General features: G+C 38.5%; 1 protein-coding gene across 1 annotated transcript in view; it reads left to right on the top strand.

The window, feature by feature from the left end:
- Positions 1 to 1,438: 1,438 nt before the first annotated feature.
- rbm20 (RNA binding motif protein 20) overlaps positions 1,439 to 17,123 on the top strand; it is a 43,904-nt gene continuing 28,219 nt past the window's right edge. The window contains exon 1 of the mRNA XM_054605076.1: positions 1,439 to 1,560. Within this exon, the coding sequence (XP_054461051.1) occupies positions 1,439 to 1,560 (122 nt within the window). The remainder of the gene's footprint in view (positions 1,561 to 17,123) is intronic.

Here is a 17,123-nt window from a genome sequence, read left to right as displayed (position 1 = left end):
CGCACCAACTATTTGTTAGGTGGAGTCTGTGCAACAGCTCAGACTCCGACTGACCTCAGAAATTCCAGTACTTATCTTTTATTTCCTTTTTTTCCCCCTTTGTATTTAATAAATCATAATGTCTGATCACAAAATGTGAATGCTTGAGTTATGAAAATGATGGTCACTTTAGGGTTCGTAATTGAACATTATGTAAAAATCTGTTCATTGATTTTACACAACTTTTTTAGGTTAAAACAAAGAAGACAAATGTCTTTGTGTTGATAATGTAACTATCCTTGCTTTTATTTATATTTTTAATTTATCATTTTACCTGGTAACCTTTTAAAAGGTATCACAATTAATTGTAAATCCTAAATCCAACAATCTTTTTTTATGCTTGGGGACAGAGTTCCAGTTTCTAGAAATACCAACGCAGACTCTCAGACTGATCTTTTGTGCTCAGTCATAATATTTATCCCTTCGCCAAATTACTATTTCCAATCCAACAAAATGAAATGAATAATTAAATAATCCACCCTGGCAACACCAAGCTAGTCCCTGTCGCTTGCTTTTGAGGTGTGGTATATCCTTCAAGAACTGCTGATGTGCTCTCACTCAGTACTATTCTTCCCCAGTGGTAATTTATTACCAAACACGCCCAACCCTTTGGCTCACAGATGCGAAACCTCAGCCTGTATGACCATTACAAAATGTGAATAATCTGACACGCTGTTCCAGGGGCTGGAGACCAGAGCCCTCTGATGATTCAGCAGCTAAATTGATCCCAACACCTACTGAGTGACTGATTGCATTCCCAGAACCCCAGTGCATCCCTTCACTGGCCAGACTATGTGAGGGTTGCGTGTGTCGGTGGGTGTGTGTTTATGTGTAGAGGTGATAATCAGTTGTGGCAGGAGGGACTTTCTTGTCCCTGTTGTTGTGCCGCGTGGAGCTGTCCCCGGCAGGGACTCCCAGTTGGTCTTTTTACACTTACCCCCCTTCTGCCGTCCCCTGAGCCCACCTCTCCTGTTATTCCCTCTTAAACTTCACTCAGTCAACCTCCTGTTTCCCTTTTGAAGGGTCTGATCTGTTTTCCCCATGGTTTGACACTTATGAGCAGAGGGGAAGTGAAGGAACGTCTTGGAAGTGTACATTGTGAGGTTTTTTAGGGAAAGAGAGAGCTGGAGAGAGGAGGCTATAGGGCGCTTTGCTGCCTTTGCTGCTGTCGATCAGGAGTAGCTGAGTGGAAGAGCCCCTGCTGAAGTGCTTTTTCCTTCCTACTGACCTTTCTGTCATCTGTCCATACAGTAAGGCTAGAGAAAATCAGAGCGTGCTAGAGAGGGTTGACTCATCAGGATTGCTGTCTTGGGACTGTGGTAGATTTTTTTTGAGAGGGGTGTTTGGGGGAAGTTATTGGCGTTAAGGCTGCAGGTGGTGCTAGGGAGTTTTTTTAGCCATGCAGCAAGCTTGGGATCGGACGAGTGGCACTGAGAGTGTCAAAAGAGGCCATACAAAAATGCTGGGAAAAGGACAAAGTGGCGGATACCCAACAACGACAACGAATGAACTCCTGCAGAGGTAAGACAAAGTTATGTCCGCCACAAAATCAGAAAGGTGTTTACAGTACAAGCACGTGACTGCTGCTCACATGGCTGTATGCAAAATGAATTTGTTCCAGTGGGACTTGGGTGATGCCGTTCATAATTACACTGTAACTTCCAAGAGTAGCTGTTGTGGTGGGAAGTAATTCCAGAAGATGAATTGTGCTGGAATGTCCGCTCGCAGGAAATCTCCCTCAGTGTGTCTGGTCTGAATTATATTTCAATAAAACTATTATCTGTAGAACGTCTCAAAACTCAGTATTTGGATATTCCTACATGCAGATGTTTGTGTACAAGTAAAGACTGAGTACTCTTCCATAAAAGTGCAAGACAATTATTGCAGTAATATGTATAATACACTAATATTCATATACATCCTTGCAACTAACATGTGTCGTACAATTCGTTCATTTTATTCCTCTTATTAAGAACCTAAAATTTGTGACTTGCTTTTATGTCAACCCGTTAAATGTTAACTGGCTTTAAATTCTTTGTAAAACAACTTCATCTGCCACTGAATCAAATCGTATAAAATAAAATATAATATACATTTGAAATATAATTACTATGACTATTTTCATGTTACAAGCATATGTTTTTTTTACTCTTATCACATAAGGATTTAAAAAGGTTTGATATTTGTATATTTAAGTCTATTAACTGAACTGTTATCTATCTTAAAATCGGCATCCTTACCCGCAGGGGAAAACACTGGATTTTCTTAAAATAGTGATGTAAATAATTGAATATATATAGCATAGTTAAACTCAGGCCACCTTTTTAGAAGTGAAAACGGTTATCATACAAATCTGTTTCTGTTAGATAAATAGAAATGATTAGATCAAATATGTTTTTAACAATGTATTGCATACATAGAACCACCAAATCCATTTGAACATACCATACCTTTTTGTAAAACAGTTCAAATTTGGCTACCTTTCTTGAAACGTTGTTAATTTGAAATTGGGAAGTTTCTATGTAATGTCTCTAAAACAAAAGTGCATCTGGTGAAGTCATTTAAATCATGCCGCCTGTCTGTCTGCTCTGCTGTAACCTGCTTCTGTGCACTGGGTGAGGTTATAAGACAGTTCACACATCTCACAGCTAAACAGCAATCCAACAAAAACATTTATTTGCATCATTGTGTTTTAAGTGTGGACTGAATGGTTCTTTCTCTTCTTTATGAATAAGTATTGATATCTACATTAGCAAACGGTGATTGGAACAAGCACGTTATTTGCCTTAAATATTGAATATCAGATTTAAGTCCGTTTAGGACTACACTGTCTTAAATCTGTTATTCAGTCAGCCTCACTGTGTTGTATATTGTAAACTGGATGCTCCTTCATCTCCTGGAAGCCGACTCTATTGGTCAAACATTTGTCAAAGACCCAGGAGAAATAATGAATAAGATCAAATATTGCGTGCGTATATTCTGTTACTGTGTTTTTGTGGCAACAGTTAATTAGTTTACTTGCTAAGCCACAAAGTAAAAGGGTTCAGCTGTCCGTACATGGATTTTCAGTCTGCTGCTTATTTTAGATTGTCAACTAATTAGGGATGTACTGCCACACCTGATATCCAGAAGAGTTTTTTAAGATTTTATGTTAGCCAATCAGATTTCCGCTGAGAAATATTTTAGTTTGAAGGTCTTTAAATACACAACTGCTCAAAGCGGTATGCATACATACACCAGGTTACATGTTTATAATTGCAGATCGAAAAATTTAAAAAAGAATAGATCATGAATGCAGCTTAATTATTTTTTTATATTAATTATAATTATAAATTATCCTACTGTAATAATATAATAGGCCTAAACCTGTTTTTTTTCCACTTTCTAATATACTGAAGTTTATTTATATAGCCCAATATTTTTAGGCCCATGTAACAGTAACAATGGTACCTGGCCCAGCCCAAGGTTTCTAAGCAAAAATCACTTCAAAGAATAATGAATTTTGAAATAATAGTTTTATATTTTTAGGGAGAAACAGTGGTCTAGACTACTCAATGAGATATTCCCAACCTTGGACATTCAAGAGTGCTATAGGTGCTGTTTGTAGAAAAAGGCAATTACAAAAGAACTAACAAAAAAACCAACAGAACACAATTAACATAATAGTGTAGTGAGTCAAACAGCAGGATCATAGTAGGTCAAATTCAGATATAACAAAACTAATATAATAAATCTAATCTGCCGAGAGAGAGTAGTTGCATCGAACATAAGAAAGTCCAGTAGCAGTCCGCTTTCTTTTTTCAACACTCTCACTCTTACAGTTTTATTTTGTCCCTTTTTAAGTGAGTAACAAGAACCTTGTTGTGAGTTTTGATGTAATTGGTTGCCATCTAAGCACCTGTCCGGGTCTTTGCAGTGAGAACGATACAGGTTAAAGTTTTGCTCTTAAATTATTTAAAACCTGTCCTTTGTTGGTCATTCTCTGAAAAGGCCATCAAGTATTACATCCAAGGTGTCAGTTGCAGTCATTTCTGTACATATATAACAGATATACATTAATATAATAATTCATAAAATTCATTGTACTATGCAGAATATTAGGAAAATCACGTTATAGGATGTCTCCTAAGAAATACAAGGTAGTCACTTTTAGGCACAACTCCTCATATAGTCCTAACCTGTTGAACAAATTTTGATCAAAAAAAAAATATATATATATATTTATTTTATTCATTATTTTAATATATATATATTATATATATATATATATATATATATATATATATATATATATATATATATATATTGGCCATTGCTTTAGTATGTCCGTTTACACTTTGACGATTTTCTGTCACTGCTGAGAACATGAACAACTGTCTACACTTGAAAAATATCATTGAAAGTCATAAAAATTAAAAAAGACAAAAGCAAAAAAGAATTTAACCCCCTGGCCTTATACTGAAGCTCTGTATTTTGGACCCGGGCAAGCAAGATCTTGAAACTAGTCAGAGAACAATGATATGATGAATAACGACGGGAATGAAAGAAATGGCTTTGTAGAGTTGTAGTTTTTCTTTTGTTTTGGGGATGAATACGCTAATGGATTGTACTAGATTTGTAGTCAAAGAGATTAGTTAAGCAGGGTTAACATGTATTGTCTCATTAATTTCACATGAGCGATCATCCCTTCCCTCTTTTTCCTATTTCACTTTCCTCATCTTACCGCTCTTTCCCACCTGTTGGCTCTATATCACTCTGGCAGCATGTCACAGAAGGGAAAGTTGTCTAAGCAGATTTTACCTTGTACCACAGTCGCTGCAGATCTTCATCAGCACACCGACGTGTGAAAATGTCACAGGAAAGGTAAATCCCACTGAGTGGTGCTTTTCTGTCTTTTATTCAGCTTTATTGAGGTTTCACGCCTTGTGTTTATGGGGTTGAGTTTTATTTTTCTTCTTGAACTGTGGAGTTTACAAAACAGCAGCTACATTAAATGAAATAACCTAAAGGCACCAAACTTTGTTTAATTGCCTTTCTGACACTCAGGATTGTAAAAGGGAACCTTTTGCTGTATAGCACTATAAAATACATCCTTTAGTTGCCTTTTTGTTTTGTGGCTAATGTAAACACTGCAAATTATTTAATGTCACTTCTGTCACCAATGCCAATTACAACAGCATTTGAACAGATAAGTAATGATTGAGTATGGCCTTATATGAAAATATATATTTTTTTCAAATTCTTCATCCCGCCCCCTGGATTTATTTATTTTGCCAAGTTAATATATTTAACCATGCTGACTGAAAGCGAATATTGTGGTGGCATTGTCATTGATTTCATGGAAACAAGCTATTCATTGTGTGCAGTTATTCTATATATTCTTAAGCTAATAATATTTGTTAGTTGAATCTTGCACGTTTTAGGTTTGTTATCATGAAAGAGGATTTCCTGCTGCTTAGAGCAGGACTGTGTGTGTGTGTTTCTTTCTATAACTGATCTATGATCTTTCCATCTGCCTATCTATCTTTGTCTGTCTCACAGGGTATGGGGTTAAATATAAAAAATAATATTAGGACAAATATTGATAGCTAACTTAACCTGGCTGGAGATGTGAGAGTTAAAGTTCTAATCCACCGAAGGTCATTAACAAGAGCTAATCTTATGGGCTTTCCAGCGCCCCATTAGGCTCTGCCCAAATGCTTGTCTGGATGTGGCCATTGATTAGGAAGCCGGCTTTACAGCTCGGTGACACTGTGGGTCTTCTTTCTGAAATCCGTGGAATTTGTTTGAACAAGGCTGAGCAAAAGCAACGCAGTCGGTATTTGGTTCTGTTGTTTCAGAGAAGGACACAGAAGATTTGTTTAATCCTGCACCTCAACAGTGGTTGATAGTTGACCCATAAAGGCTAGTCAGTTGTTCAAAATGTAAAGCAATGGACAATCAATTTGTCTATTGCCTCCTACACAATGTTTTTAAAATTAGGAGGATGTTTGTGAAATAAACATAACATCCTCACAGAGACTAGATGGTGTCTCCTCATCAGCAACAATTCTTTTCAGAACATTTAGCTTCAGACTGCGTAGATTAGTTACGCCCTGGTTTTACTTGTAGGTGAAAATAGTTTTTTCTCCTTTTGCTTAAAGGAATATTATTCATTGTGTCACCTCCTGTAGTCGGACTACCATCAGCCTCCCCCACCACCACCTTAAGCATGTGTTCATTGCTGTGTTGACACGTGGCAGCAACTGTGGCTAATCTTGATGTTAAATGGCTGACAGTTGCATGGCACCAGGCTGGGGCCTCTGAGGCCTCATAGTTACCAGGGCCATGTTGGCATTTTCTTTTGTGGTGACACAAGTCAAGTATAGGGGAATCCTGTTATTGCATCAGTAAATCAGCATTAGATTGTTGTGTTAAAAAACACTCCTGAAATCAACCTAAATCACAACGTTGAACCGTGAGAAGAAGACTGTACCATTCCCTTCAACTTAGACAAAGTGAACTGATCTTATTTGTTCAAATCGTACCATTCCATGATTCCAAACTGTTAAACGCATAGATTTAAACCATTTTTCGTTCCAGTCTGTAAATGATCTCACATTATACCCAGGATTTGTGGAGACACCGCTCCAATGGTGAGAGAAAATATAAGAGAAGGTTGATTTCTTAAATATATATCTTGGCTATCGAGCTGTAAAGGTGCTGTCACTCTTTTGTGTAGATTGCAGGGTTTTCCACAGGATTTTGTGAGACTATGTTGATTAGATCTCAGACCCTCTAGTGGGGTCAGAGGGCGTGCTTCCCAGAAATGTAGTTGTTGTACATTTAAAAATTAAATTCATCAATCTGGTGCACTATGAGAGAAAAAGGGGCTAGATCTATGATGAACTTATGTGCTCTTGTTTAAGAATTGGTGGAATGTATTTTGAGGTAAATGTTTAATTGATTATTTCCATTTTATTTAACTTTATGCTTCTGCTCCACAATATCTCAGAGGGAAATTTGTATTTTTAAATAACTACATTTATTTGTCAATATCAGTTACTAGTTTGACTACTTTGGAGATACAGATTCTTAATATAAATCAATAATAAACTATGATTTATTATTAAGTAGTATATAGCCTAATAATTAAGTATATACAGTAGTGAATATTAGCTCCACATGAATGCATCAATAATTAAAATCCAATAATAAAGGCCTACCATAAATATATTATTTGGAATAGGCCATTCTGCATAATTAGTATACTTTTACTTTTGGTACACTAAGTATATTTTGATGCCAATACTTTTGTAATTTTACTTAAGTACCATTTTGAATACAAATGACAAAGTGGACTTTGGCGGGCAGACACAGTCCAAGTAATTATTAGGAGACAGTGGATTGGTTGATTGGTTTTGGTTGGTTTGTTGTATACATCAAATTTTGTACTTGTCGTTTGGCTTTCTTTTTGCTGTTATAACTTTGTGCAACCTTGTGATGTCAGATTTCCTCCTTAAACTTCCCGAAATATCCACTAGTACTGTAGATTTGTGTCTCTGGTTCCCATCCTGCAGCATACGGTGTTATTATGTCCTAATGGAGAAGGGTTTACAGGCGTTGAGTTGGTAGACTTAGCAGGGCTAACTATCTGGAACAATTGGAGTGGACAGAGTTAAAGAGGCTTAATGTCCTCATACACTGTATCAACATTAAAAGATAGCATTGAGGAAAGAGTGTTGTCAAATATTTCCATCTGGATATATTTACCAATGAGATTTGCACATACCTTGAACAGCCTTGAGTGGGATAAACCATGTAATCCTGAAATCATCACAGTTTTAGGGTTTTGTTCTGGGGGCGCCATAAACAAAGCTGTAATGTGACTCAGTTGCAAAAATGTCCGCTTGTACAATATTAATAAAGCTTTGATGTAATGTCTATAATGGCTACCAGAAAGCCGATAAAGATTAGCAGGTTTATAAAGGGACACAGTTACGGTATTCAGATTGTTACAGTTTTAAAGACTCTAAAAGCCAATAGCTTCAATATCTTTCCATAGAGAGTTTTACTGTATTGCACTGAAATCATCTGTCAGTGCAGTTGTGTCATTTATCATGGTAAATTAACTGTAAACACATGTTCTTTCTATCTCGTTTTAGACTGAAAAAGTATAATTACAGCTTTGGGGACAAAAAGTTAACTGTGACATTTTTACTCCCTGCGAAATCACGCAGGAGTTGACCTTATCTCAAACTAATGAACACGATCAATCAAGTCTGTAGGGATCAGCTCTTCCTCACTACCTTCCCAGTTCTTAATGCTTAAATATATGAGCTGGCAGAGTTTAAAGGTCTCGGTGTAAGCACATCTAAATTTAAAGGGTTGTTCATCTGAAACTAATGAAGTACACTCCCACGTGTGAAATATTAAGCGCCGGCTGCGAGACTCGTATTAAATGAGTCAGGGTGCTATTTCTTTTAGATTAGATTAGAAGATAGATCTTAAATTAATTTGTGTTTCTTTTGTAGGTTTGGTGTTTGCATTTTTTCTATGTGCATTAAATGATATAAGAAAATTCTGTACATTTTACACTTCCAAAATGACATAATGACGGTACGGATAATAGTAACAAAACCTTGTTATTCTTGTATTTAATTTCCAACTGGTTGACTTTTTGGGGGAAATAAAAGGGAAAATGACATCACTGTGGTCCTTCCCCCATCAATTCTCAAGGACATATATAATCCCATATTTTTTGTTCATTAATCATTTCACGGCCACCCCCTTGGACAGTAGTAGCACAAGCAAAAGACAAGGTCTTAGAAATGGCAGGCAATCATTTTGCACACATCCAAACCATATGGCGTAGATGTTCCTCACGCCTCATCCACCACGACACGCATTGTTTGATTAACGGAAACCAGAAGTCATTCTTTCCAGTAGAGGGTGAATGACAGACAGTAACAGACTAGTGTTGCCCATGTGGCCGCATCTTCGATACGTTGGATGACGGTAGCCATGCCTTAAACAAAATATTTTAACGTAATTTAGACAAAAGCAACCGATGTTTTTTACTATACTATGTTACATTCCATCTTTTTTTCAACCCATGATCTCATAAATAATCAATTAATAATCATCAGAACAAAGCTACTTAAACTAAGCTTTGTGGTTTGGCTATGAAATACGTGGTGACAGCAAGTTCTTGGCTGTCCAACTGATTTTTTGACCCTTCTGTCCTAATTTGTCAAGCCGTGAGCAGCTCTGCTGTGCTGCTCCGGGCGCAGGGATATCGTCAACAACTCACTAAAATGGTAGAGTTGTGAATGCAGCGCCAGTGTCAGTTATGACATAGTCAGAATGTAGCTCTTTATATTCTTATCATATAATGTCTTGAATGAATGTATGAATATATTTGTTTAGCTGAAATCAAAACTGAGTCCAAGGTTTGTACATGAAATGCTCCGGTGATGTAGTCTATAGAATTCTTCACCTGGAAACTCCTCCTCTTTCTTCTTTTTTTTTCCCATTTATTTGCAAGGGGGATCATTTTTTTAATTATGTAAATCTTGTATCATTACCCTAAAGCCTTAAAGATCTGTTTGTGAAAGGATAGAGTTGGTAAGCGATGTAGAAGAAGAAAAATATGCTCTCTCATAAAATGTCCATCTGAGTTTCTCACCATTCTGACGATCAGGTAGGCTCTAGGTAGTGTAGGTAGACTGGTACGTGGGCACTTTCTTTGAATTCTGAATGATTAATTCCCGCATAAGGTTCTATGAGTCATCATAAATGAGTCATTCACTGTTTTAAGCACTTGTCAATACTGCCACTGCTGCACTATTTTCGTCTGATGGGGCTAACATAAGTAGGAGGCCTCTTCTACTTGTTGTTGATCAGATGCTTTTGGTATTTGTTTGAGAGATAGTGAAGGGAGGGAAGAAGGAGTATTAAATGCAGCTGCTACTTTGCGTGGCACATAGAGAGTCGCTTTTTTTGACACTTCAGACAGTGTGAAAAAGTCCGTACTGACATTTTGATCGCTTTCCATAAAGGTAACCTTGCTGAGCTGAGGGAACAGTGTTAAAGAATAAAATGAGGAACACAAGACCAACCCACTATTTAGAGCCTTCTCGCTATGCAGAGCTAGTTATTTTTCTAAGCAGGGAGAAGTGTTCTGCATACAGAGACGTGTTCAACAGTTGGCGGGCTTGTCGGTACAGTCAGTGTGGTCACAAATTCAGTCCACCCGGGGCATGTGGGCATATGCAGATGAAAAAATCTCAAGCCCTTTGAGCTGCCAAAAATCTTGTGCCTAGATAGAGGCGAAAGTGTAATTTATTTATCATTTGCTGCAGGAGGGCAACTATGCCGAGTGACCAAATATACTAGAATTTAGATGTTTTATGACGTCCTTTTTTCTTAGCTCTCTTGTTATGTAGCAGTATATATTGCTAGGGTAAATGCCTTTGGAGAATGTATAGAAAGCAGTTGCCCTCCTGGTTTTTACAGTAAGAAAGTAGGGATTTCTAAGTGACACATTAACCCGCCCCCTGTTTTAAGTCTAACGCAGCCGCTCTGCTCTGTTAGGCTGCCACCAACAGCTGAGGCCGGGGGAGATTGTAGCACGTGTGCTCACCCCAAAGGCATTTTGCTTTTGTCCACACGGTGACAGGGACAGAACACAGGAAATCAAATGTACAGTTCCTCTGCCACACAAAGGTGCAGCACACACACATAGCATTGAGCAGCACCATGAATATAGATTTGTTTCTCAGTCTAAAGCTGGATAACTGCTTTATTTTCTCTGCACAAGTAAGTAAGTAAATGCAATAAAAACAATAACACATTAGAGCTTAGCAAATGATGGCAATTATGTGTGTTTATTTGAATATAGAGCGGGGCAGTGAGGTCCGATCACAAGTGGTACCCGAGGCGCATGTGAAGACGCATTCAGATGCCAGGTGTGAACTGAAACACACTTTGAGCTGTTCACTTGTGACCAGATCACCCAAAACTCCTATTAATGCCAGTCCTGAACACGGCCTTGATTTGCTTAATGACCAGTTGGGATGGGTGGCAGAGGAAGTTGATGGTTTGTTCCTGATATTCACCAAAACATGACTTGCCACTGTATGAGCATGGAGATTGTGTATTACTAATATAGCCTTATTTAGGAGTTTTATGTTCATTGACATTAACTAGGCAGGGGAGTGAGTGATATATTTCCCATATACGTTTGGCATATTGAGATAAGATAAGATAAGATATACTTTATTGTACTTCAAGGAAATTTGTCAGATTTTGGAATGAATACATTTTTGTTCCGAATTGTGACCAGATCGCATAGCAAAAGTAATAACGTTGACTGTTAATATAAACAACAACAAAACAAGGCATATACCAGTGATCCACTAGAACATGCCAAATTATACTGAAAACGATGTTTGTTGGTGTAGTGTTGTGTTTAATTGTGATGGTGTTATGTATGCTGGTGCTTGTGTTTGCTGTGTGTGTATGTACTATTGTATATCTGTAGGAGTCTTTGGTTGTAGAGGCAACACATTTTAAACAAATCTCGCACAAACTGGTACGAACAATACATTTGTATCACTGCGTGGTGATGATCTCTGTAAAAACAATCCTATCTCATGGCTAAAGAAATAATGACAGGATCGGAGGCAAAAGATAGAAGACACATGACGTAGATACAGTTTGTTATAAGTTAAGGATTTACTGTTAAGTTTGTGTTTAGGATTTTAAATGAGTTGGTTACATAAATCAAAAGAGCTAGTCTATTAGTGATTATGTTGAATTAGAGCTTAAATTCTACCGCTGTCAGGTGGCCCCCATCCCATCAGCAGGGCTGGCCATGTATAGGACCCTAATAGCAGAGATGCCAGGCTCAGCCTCTCGGCCCTGAAAGAGAGGGAATAACAGGCAGGCAGAAGTATGGCAGGGGTGTTTATTACCTCCCTATAATTATTCATAATCGCCTGATAAATGATCACTTAGTGAAATATGATTCATCCATCCTGACATCAGTAGGGAGGGAGTGGCAGTGCTTTATACCAGGGAGATGTTTATGTGTTTGTTAGGCCACAAAGCTTTTAATTATCCAGCCTTAGAGGAAAAGTCAGCTGGTCCAGGCTTTAGCCGCATCAGATGGTTAATATGATGTCAAGCCTACTAGTAACTTTGTCAAGTGTTAAGATGTTTGATGTGGTAACAGTGTGATGGGCTGCGTGCTAAGAACTTGGACCAAATTCAGTGATAAGGTTTTGCGCTTCCATCTCACACTGAATTGGATATTTCGTAGATACATTTGATAGATACAATGACACACACCTAACAGTACGACAGCCGGAAGTGCTTTTTTTTGGCTTAAGGTAAGCAAGTGATCTGTTTGTGGTCGGCTGGCCTTTAAGTCAAAGGAGTATGTGGCCCAAGGGTGAAGGTGATAAAACATTGTTATGTGACCCTGGTAGTATAATCTGGCCACAAGGTTAACAGTTCTATCCCCAGAACTTTGGCAACTCCTTAAACAGCAAATTCATAAAGGTTACCAAGCCATATTTGCATCAACAAGTTGATCCACTATCACATCGCTGTAAAAGAAAAAGTATTTCAAAGTGTTATGAAGTGAGATCTAAGCCCATTTGACCCCGGTCAATGTCATCCATCCAAAATAGGGTTTTAGAAAGTATTTAATAAATAGTATATCAATATAGTGGCCCCAGACCATGTGTGAATATTCAGGTTTTTTTTTTTTTTGGTTTTTTTTTTTTTACATGTATACCTTGTGTGTAAAGAACCTAAGCATTACCAAACTGACTTGTTTTTTTGTAAGGGCAGTAATGCAACATGTGCTTGTTCTAAAACAAGCTTTTATGTGTTTCGCCTTGCTTGTCTCATAGATCCAGATTTATGGGTCTGGGGTCAGCAGATCCATAGATGTCACAGGGACATATAGATGTTCTTTTCCATCACTATTACCACTGTTAGTCTTACTCCATTTAGTTAGTTGCCTGTATGTTTACACCAGATTATTACACCTTATGTATGAGAATGTCATAAACATGTAGCCGATGAAAGCTTATCACCACTGTTCACACTTCAATATGCTTTTTGACCATGTGTGGCAATGAGTGGCAGCTTAATGGAGCCTGGTGATTTGTGGCGGTATTAAGATACAGTTATACATGCATAGGGTTGGCTCAGGTTGCTTTTTGAGCTGTTCCTATTTGTTTTCCCCCTTCTGAGGCGAAAGGAAAAGCCGGGCTGAGTCAGTAAGATGGTTACGACTGCTCTCTGTCTGGTACATTCAGAAATGCTGTCCGTAGGGCACCAGGTGGGAAGTGTATAAATTACCAGACATGCCATATCCCCAACACACCCTCCAGCCTACCGCACATTCATTTGCCAGAAGGTGTATTTGTTATTCTAGAAGGGAGTTAGGGGTTGATATATAACTGTACAGCTCAGCAATTGTAATTGTAAATCCGATTTACTCCAATGGTAACACAAATAACTCCTGTCCACTGTGGAGTAAGGACCTCTGCCAACAGAAGAGTCACATTGTTGACGGTTGTGAAGAAGTGGAATCAGCACCATGACGTCACTGATTGGTTTGTGAATTACCTTTGCGAAGCCTCAAGTTATAGAGTATCTTTTAGTACAACCGAACGCTTAACAACTCCCTGACAACGCCCATTTTCGCAAAGATGTGTGTGAGTGTTCACATTCATATGAGGTGAGCAGTGAGCAATAATGGCCTTATTTTAGCCCCCGATTTTAGGACAATTCAGCAGGACAATGATCAGAATCATACACATAAGGCAAATATTTTAGGTAAGAATATTTTTAGGAAATTTAAGATTCAATTAAGTTAGATAAAGTAAATTTTACGTCTTTTTCAATTTTTTGAAATTTTAAAATAGATTCCTTTTATGTGCCAAAAACTAGAGGTGATGATGTATGACACATTAAGCTTACCTTGTAGTGTTCATGTAGTGTGATTACCTTTTTCAGCTGCCCCTCTGTAAATGTTGAGGGTTCATTTGACTTGTGTAGTTGTTTCTGTTTGTAAAATGTTGATGAAGTTGTCTGAAGTGTCTGTCAGTTGCTGTGGTGAGAGTATATTATGTAGCAATTTTAGTTTCCTGGATCGGGTGCAACTTTCGCAATAAGGAGCACTGCAGCTAGAGTTACACATTAACATAAGCACTCTTCCCTGAAGCTATTTCACACTTTAGCCACAGATTATACACCAGTGGGATCCCACAGAACTTTGGACCAGAGTTACATTCAGGGATTAGATTTAAATGGACTGAGCAGGACTCACATGAGACCACATTGCTACCAGTGAGAACCACTCAATCTGTCACCAAACCCACTTTATATTATCTTGCCTGTAATCAAAAACCTTTGCACCGTGCCAAACTCTCTGAATGCCAGTCGTTAATGAATATATTTTCCAAGAAAAAAAACTAGCTTCACAATGCATCCATTCTAACAGAGTTTAGCAGCTTTGCGTCGCACATGTTGTTGTGTTTACTGCCTTCAGATCAAAGAAAGATTACAGGTTGTTAGGAAATATACAGGAAATATATCTAACTTCAGTTTGCCGACCTCCATCACTTGCGAGAGTCTGATCTGTGATAAAACCCACCTCCTCCTAAATGTAAGTGCCATGTGTGTGTCTCAAGGTGTGGAGCAGCAGGGCTGCACATTTTGATATATTTTGGGTGTAGTGGTGAGTCATATAAAGGTTTGTGGGTCTGGAGGGAATGAGCACAAACCTTACATAACACTAAGATAGTTACTTTGGAAACTAGGACAGGTTATGCATCATCATTGTGTGGATGTAACAAGTTTGAAAGTCAAAGTCAAACAGATGTAGTTTTTTTATTTTTTTTGTGGAGGGGGGGGGCATAGTTATTATTATTAATATTACTCTAGCACTTTAGCTTTAATAGCAATTTTATAATTGTTCCTACGGTTCATTGGATATGTAGGTTAATGGAAGAGTCAGTGAAAGCAAAAAAATCCTCTTCAGTTTGTCATTACACTTGACTCATCACTGTTATTCAGCTCTCCTCTCTTTCAGTCTGTCACACATTGTTCTTTTTCCATCTTTTTCTCTCATTTTCTCTTCCCACATGTATCAAGATTTGTGTACTCATTGTACCCACACTGAGATAGATGAACGCGTAGAGGTGTGATCACACCTATTCTTTGGTCCAACCCATGCTGCAAAAGTTAACAGAATGTAATTGCTTTTTTGCATTTGTTTTGCTTTGCTTTTGGTTAGAAATTTTGGTTGGGGTGTAGAAATGATTCCAGTCCCTCCAACTTTAAGCAAACATGATGGTCATAAATTCAGTCCCTCTAGTCTTCAGATTGACAAGAGAAGTATATAATGTAACATTTTCAGACTGATGGACTTTGGCCAACATACAAAAATAATAACAACAGAAACATTTTTTATTTATTATTTTTAAGGAATTAGTTGGTGGCAACTAGTTCCAACCAACCAAACAACCTGACTTACACTTATGTACAGTATACTACACTGTTGCATCCATCCATCCATCCATCCATCCAACCACTCATCCTGTTCAGGGTGGCGGGGGGACCGGAGCCGATCCCAACTGACGTTGGGCTAAAGCAGGCTCGCCAGACTATCGCAGAGCTGACACATACAAAACAATTTACCTAAGCTGCATGTCTTTGGAATCTGGGATGAAGTCGGAGAACCCGGATAGAACACGCTGCCACGGGGAGAACATGCAAACTCTTTAAAACTCTCAAATTTGACCATGTTCAGTGATGTTGGGCGCATGGGTTTAACAAGGGAAGGTGACCGCGGACAAGGGCGTCCTCAGGGAGTTGAAGAGGTTAATGAGATTACTCCTTTATATCGTAAAGACAACTTTGCATTCTTGATCTCCATTTCCAACATGAACTCCTGGTGCTGTCTCCAAGATACAAACAACATCTATTCCTGGCCTCTGCTATCAGCCTCACTCGTACTGCTATCAGGGAGTGTCCGGGACAGATGAAGACATGTCTTTGTCTCTGTTATCCGGGGAGACACAGCTAAGGAAAAGAAGAAAGTGGGAAGGCAGAGAGGGGGGGGAAACAGAAAACACTTAAAATAGGGAGCGAGAGAGGTGTGTAGATGCATACACAGACAGAAAGAGAATATGATGCTGTCCTGCTAGGCAGTTTGAGGAACAGATTAGACATCAGGCATGCTAATTGGCAACCTAAAATACCCAGTGTGATGATGGAAGTGGCCTAGAAGGTCTCTGTTTGTCAGCACAAGGTTAAAACCCATGTGGAAGACCGATTTATCTCCCAAGTGATCAAGTGCACCTCAGGGAGTCGGGAGGGCACAGGTGGTGGCTACTGACTTCCCCTTTGAGATAGCCCTTATTAAGTAATTGGCTGTAATTGCACTGCTGATATGAATCTGTTCTCTCCCTTCCACTCTTATTCTGAGTAACACAATCTGTTTTTAGATAAAACCTGTAGACTCTGAGTGTACACTGCAGGTAAAATAAATTAAACTGTACTCATGTTTATATGTGCTGGTCTGGGACAGCTCAGATACAGCTGTAAAAGACTCCTCAATGTGCAGATAGCGGGGCAGTAACCTTCCTGCCTCCCCGCGGTGTTAAGATTATCCTGTTTCCCCCTTGCAGATAGTAAAGGGAAGATTAAACCTCTCTATCTCAGTTTGGCTCAGTGCTTTGTCTTGCACAGGCATTGCAAATGCCTTCCAAATAATACATCTCTTTCTGAGCGAGGTCAAATCCCACCATGTCATTTTTCTTCCCATCTGACACGCTTGCCCATACAGCTGGCAGCTCTGGCTTCCACAGTCTTAGACGCTGTGTGCAGAATAATAATACATTTGTAGTTTGGTTTAGAATGATCTCTGCATGAATTTAAAGCTAGATCCTGATACTGTATATTTTTAGCCTTAAATTATGAAATACAAAGTGACTTTTTTTTATTGTTTCTAATTTAATGAGTGTGTATTATGTCAGTGACTCGGCTCCACTGAGAAATCCCTCGTTGGTCATCACTCC

This window comes from Anoplopoma fimbria, chromosome 9, assembly GCF_027596085.1.
Source record: "Anoplopoma fimbria isolate UVic2021 breed Golden Eagle Sablefish chromosome 9, Afim_UVic_2022, whole genome shotgun sequence".
NCBI classification, from domain to species: Eukaryota; Metazoa; Chordata; class Actinopteri; order Perciformes; family Anoplopomatidae; genus Anoplopoma; species Anoplopoma fimbria.
This window is presented reverse-complemented; position numbering and strand designations above follow the sequence as displayed.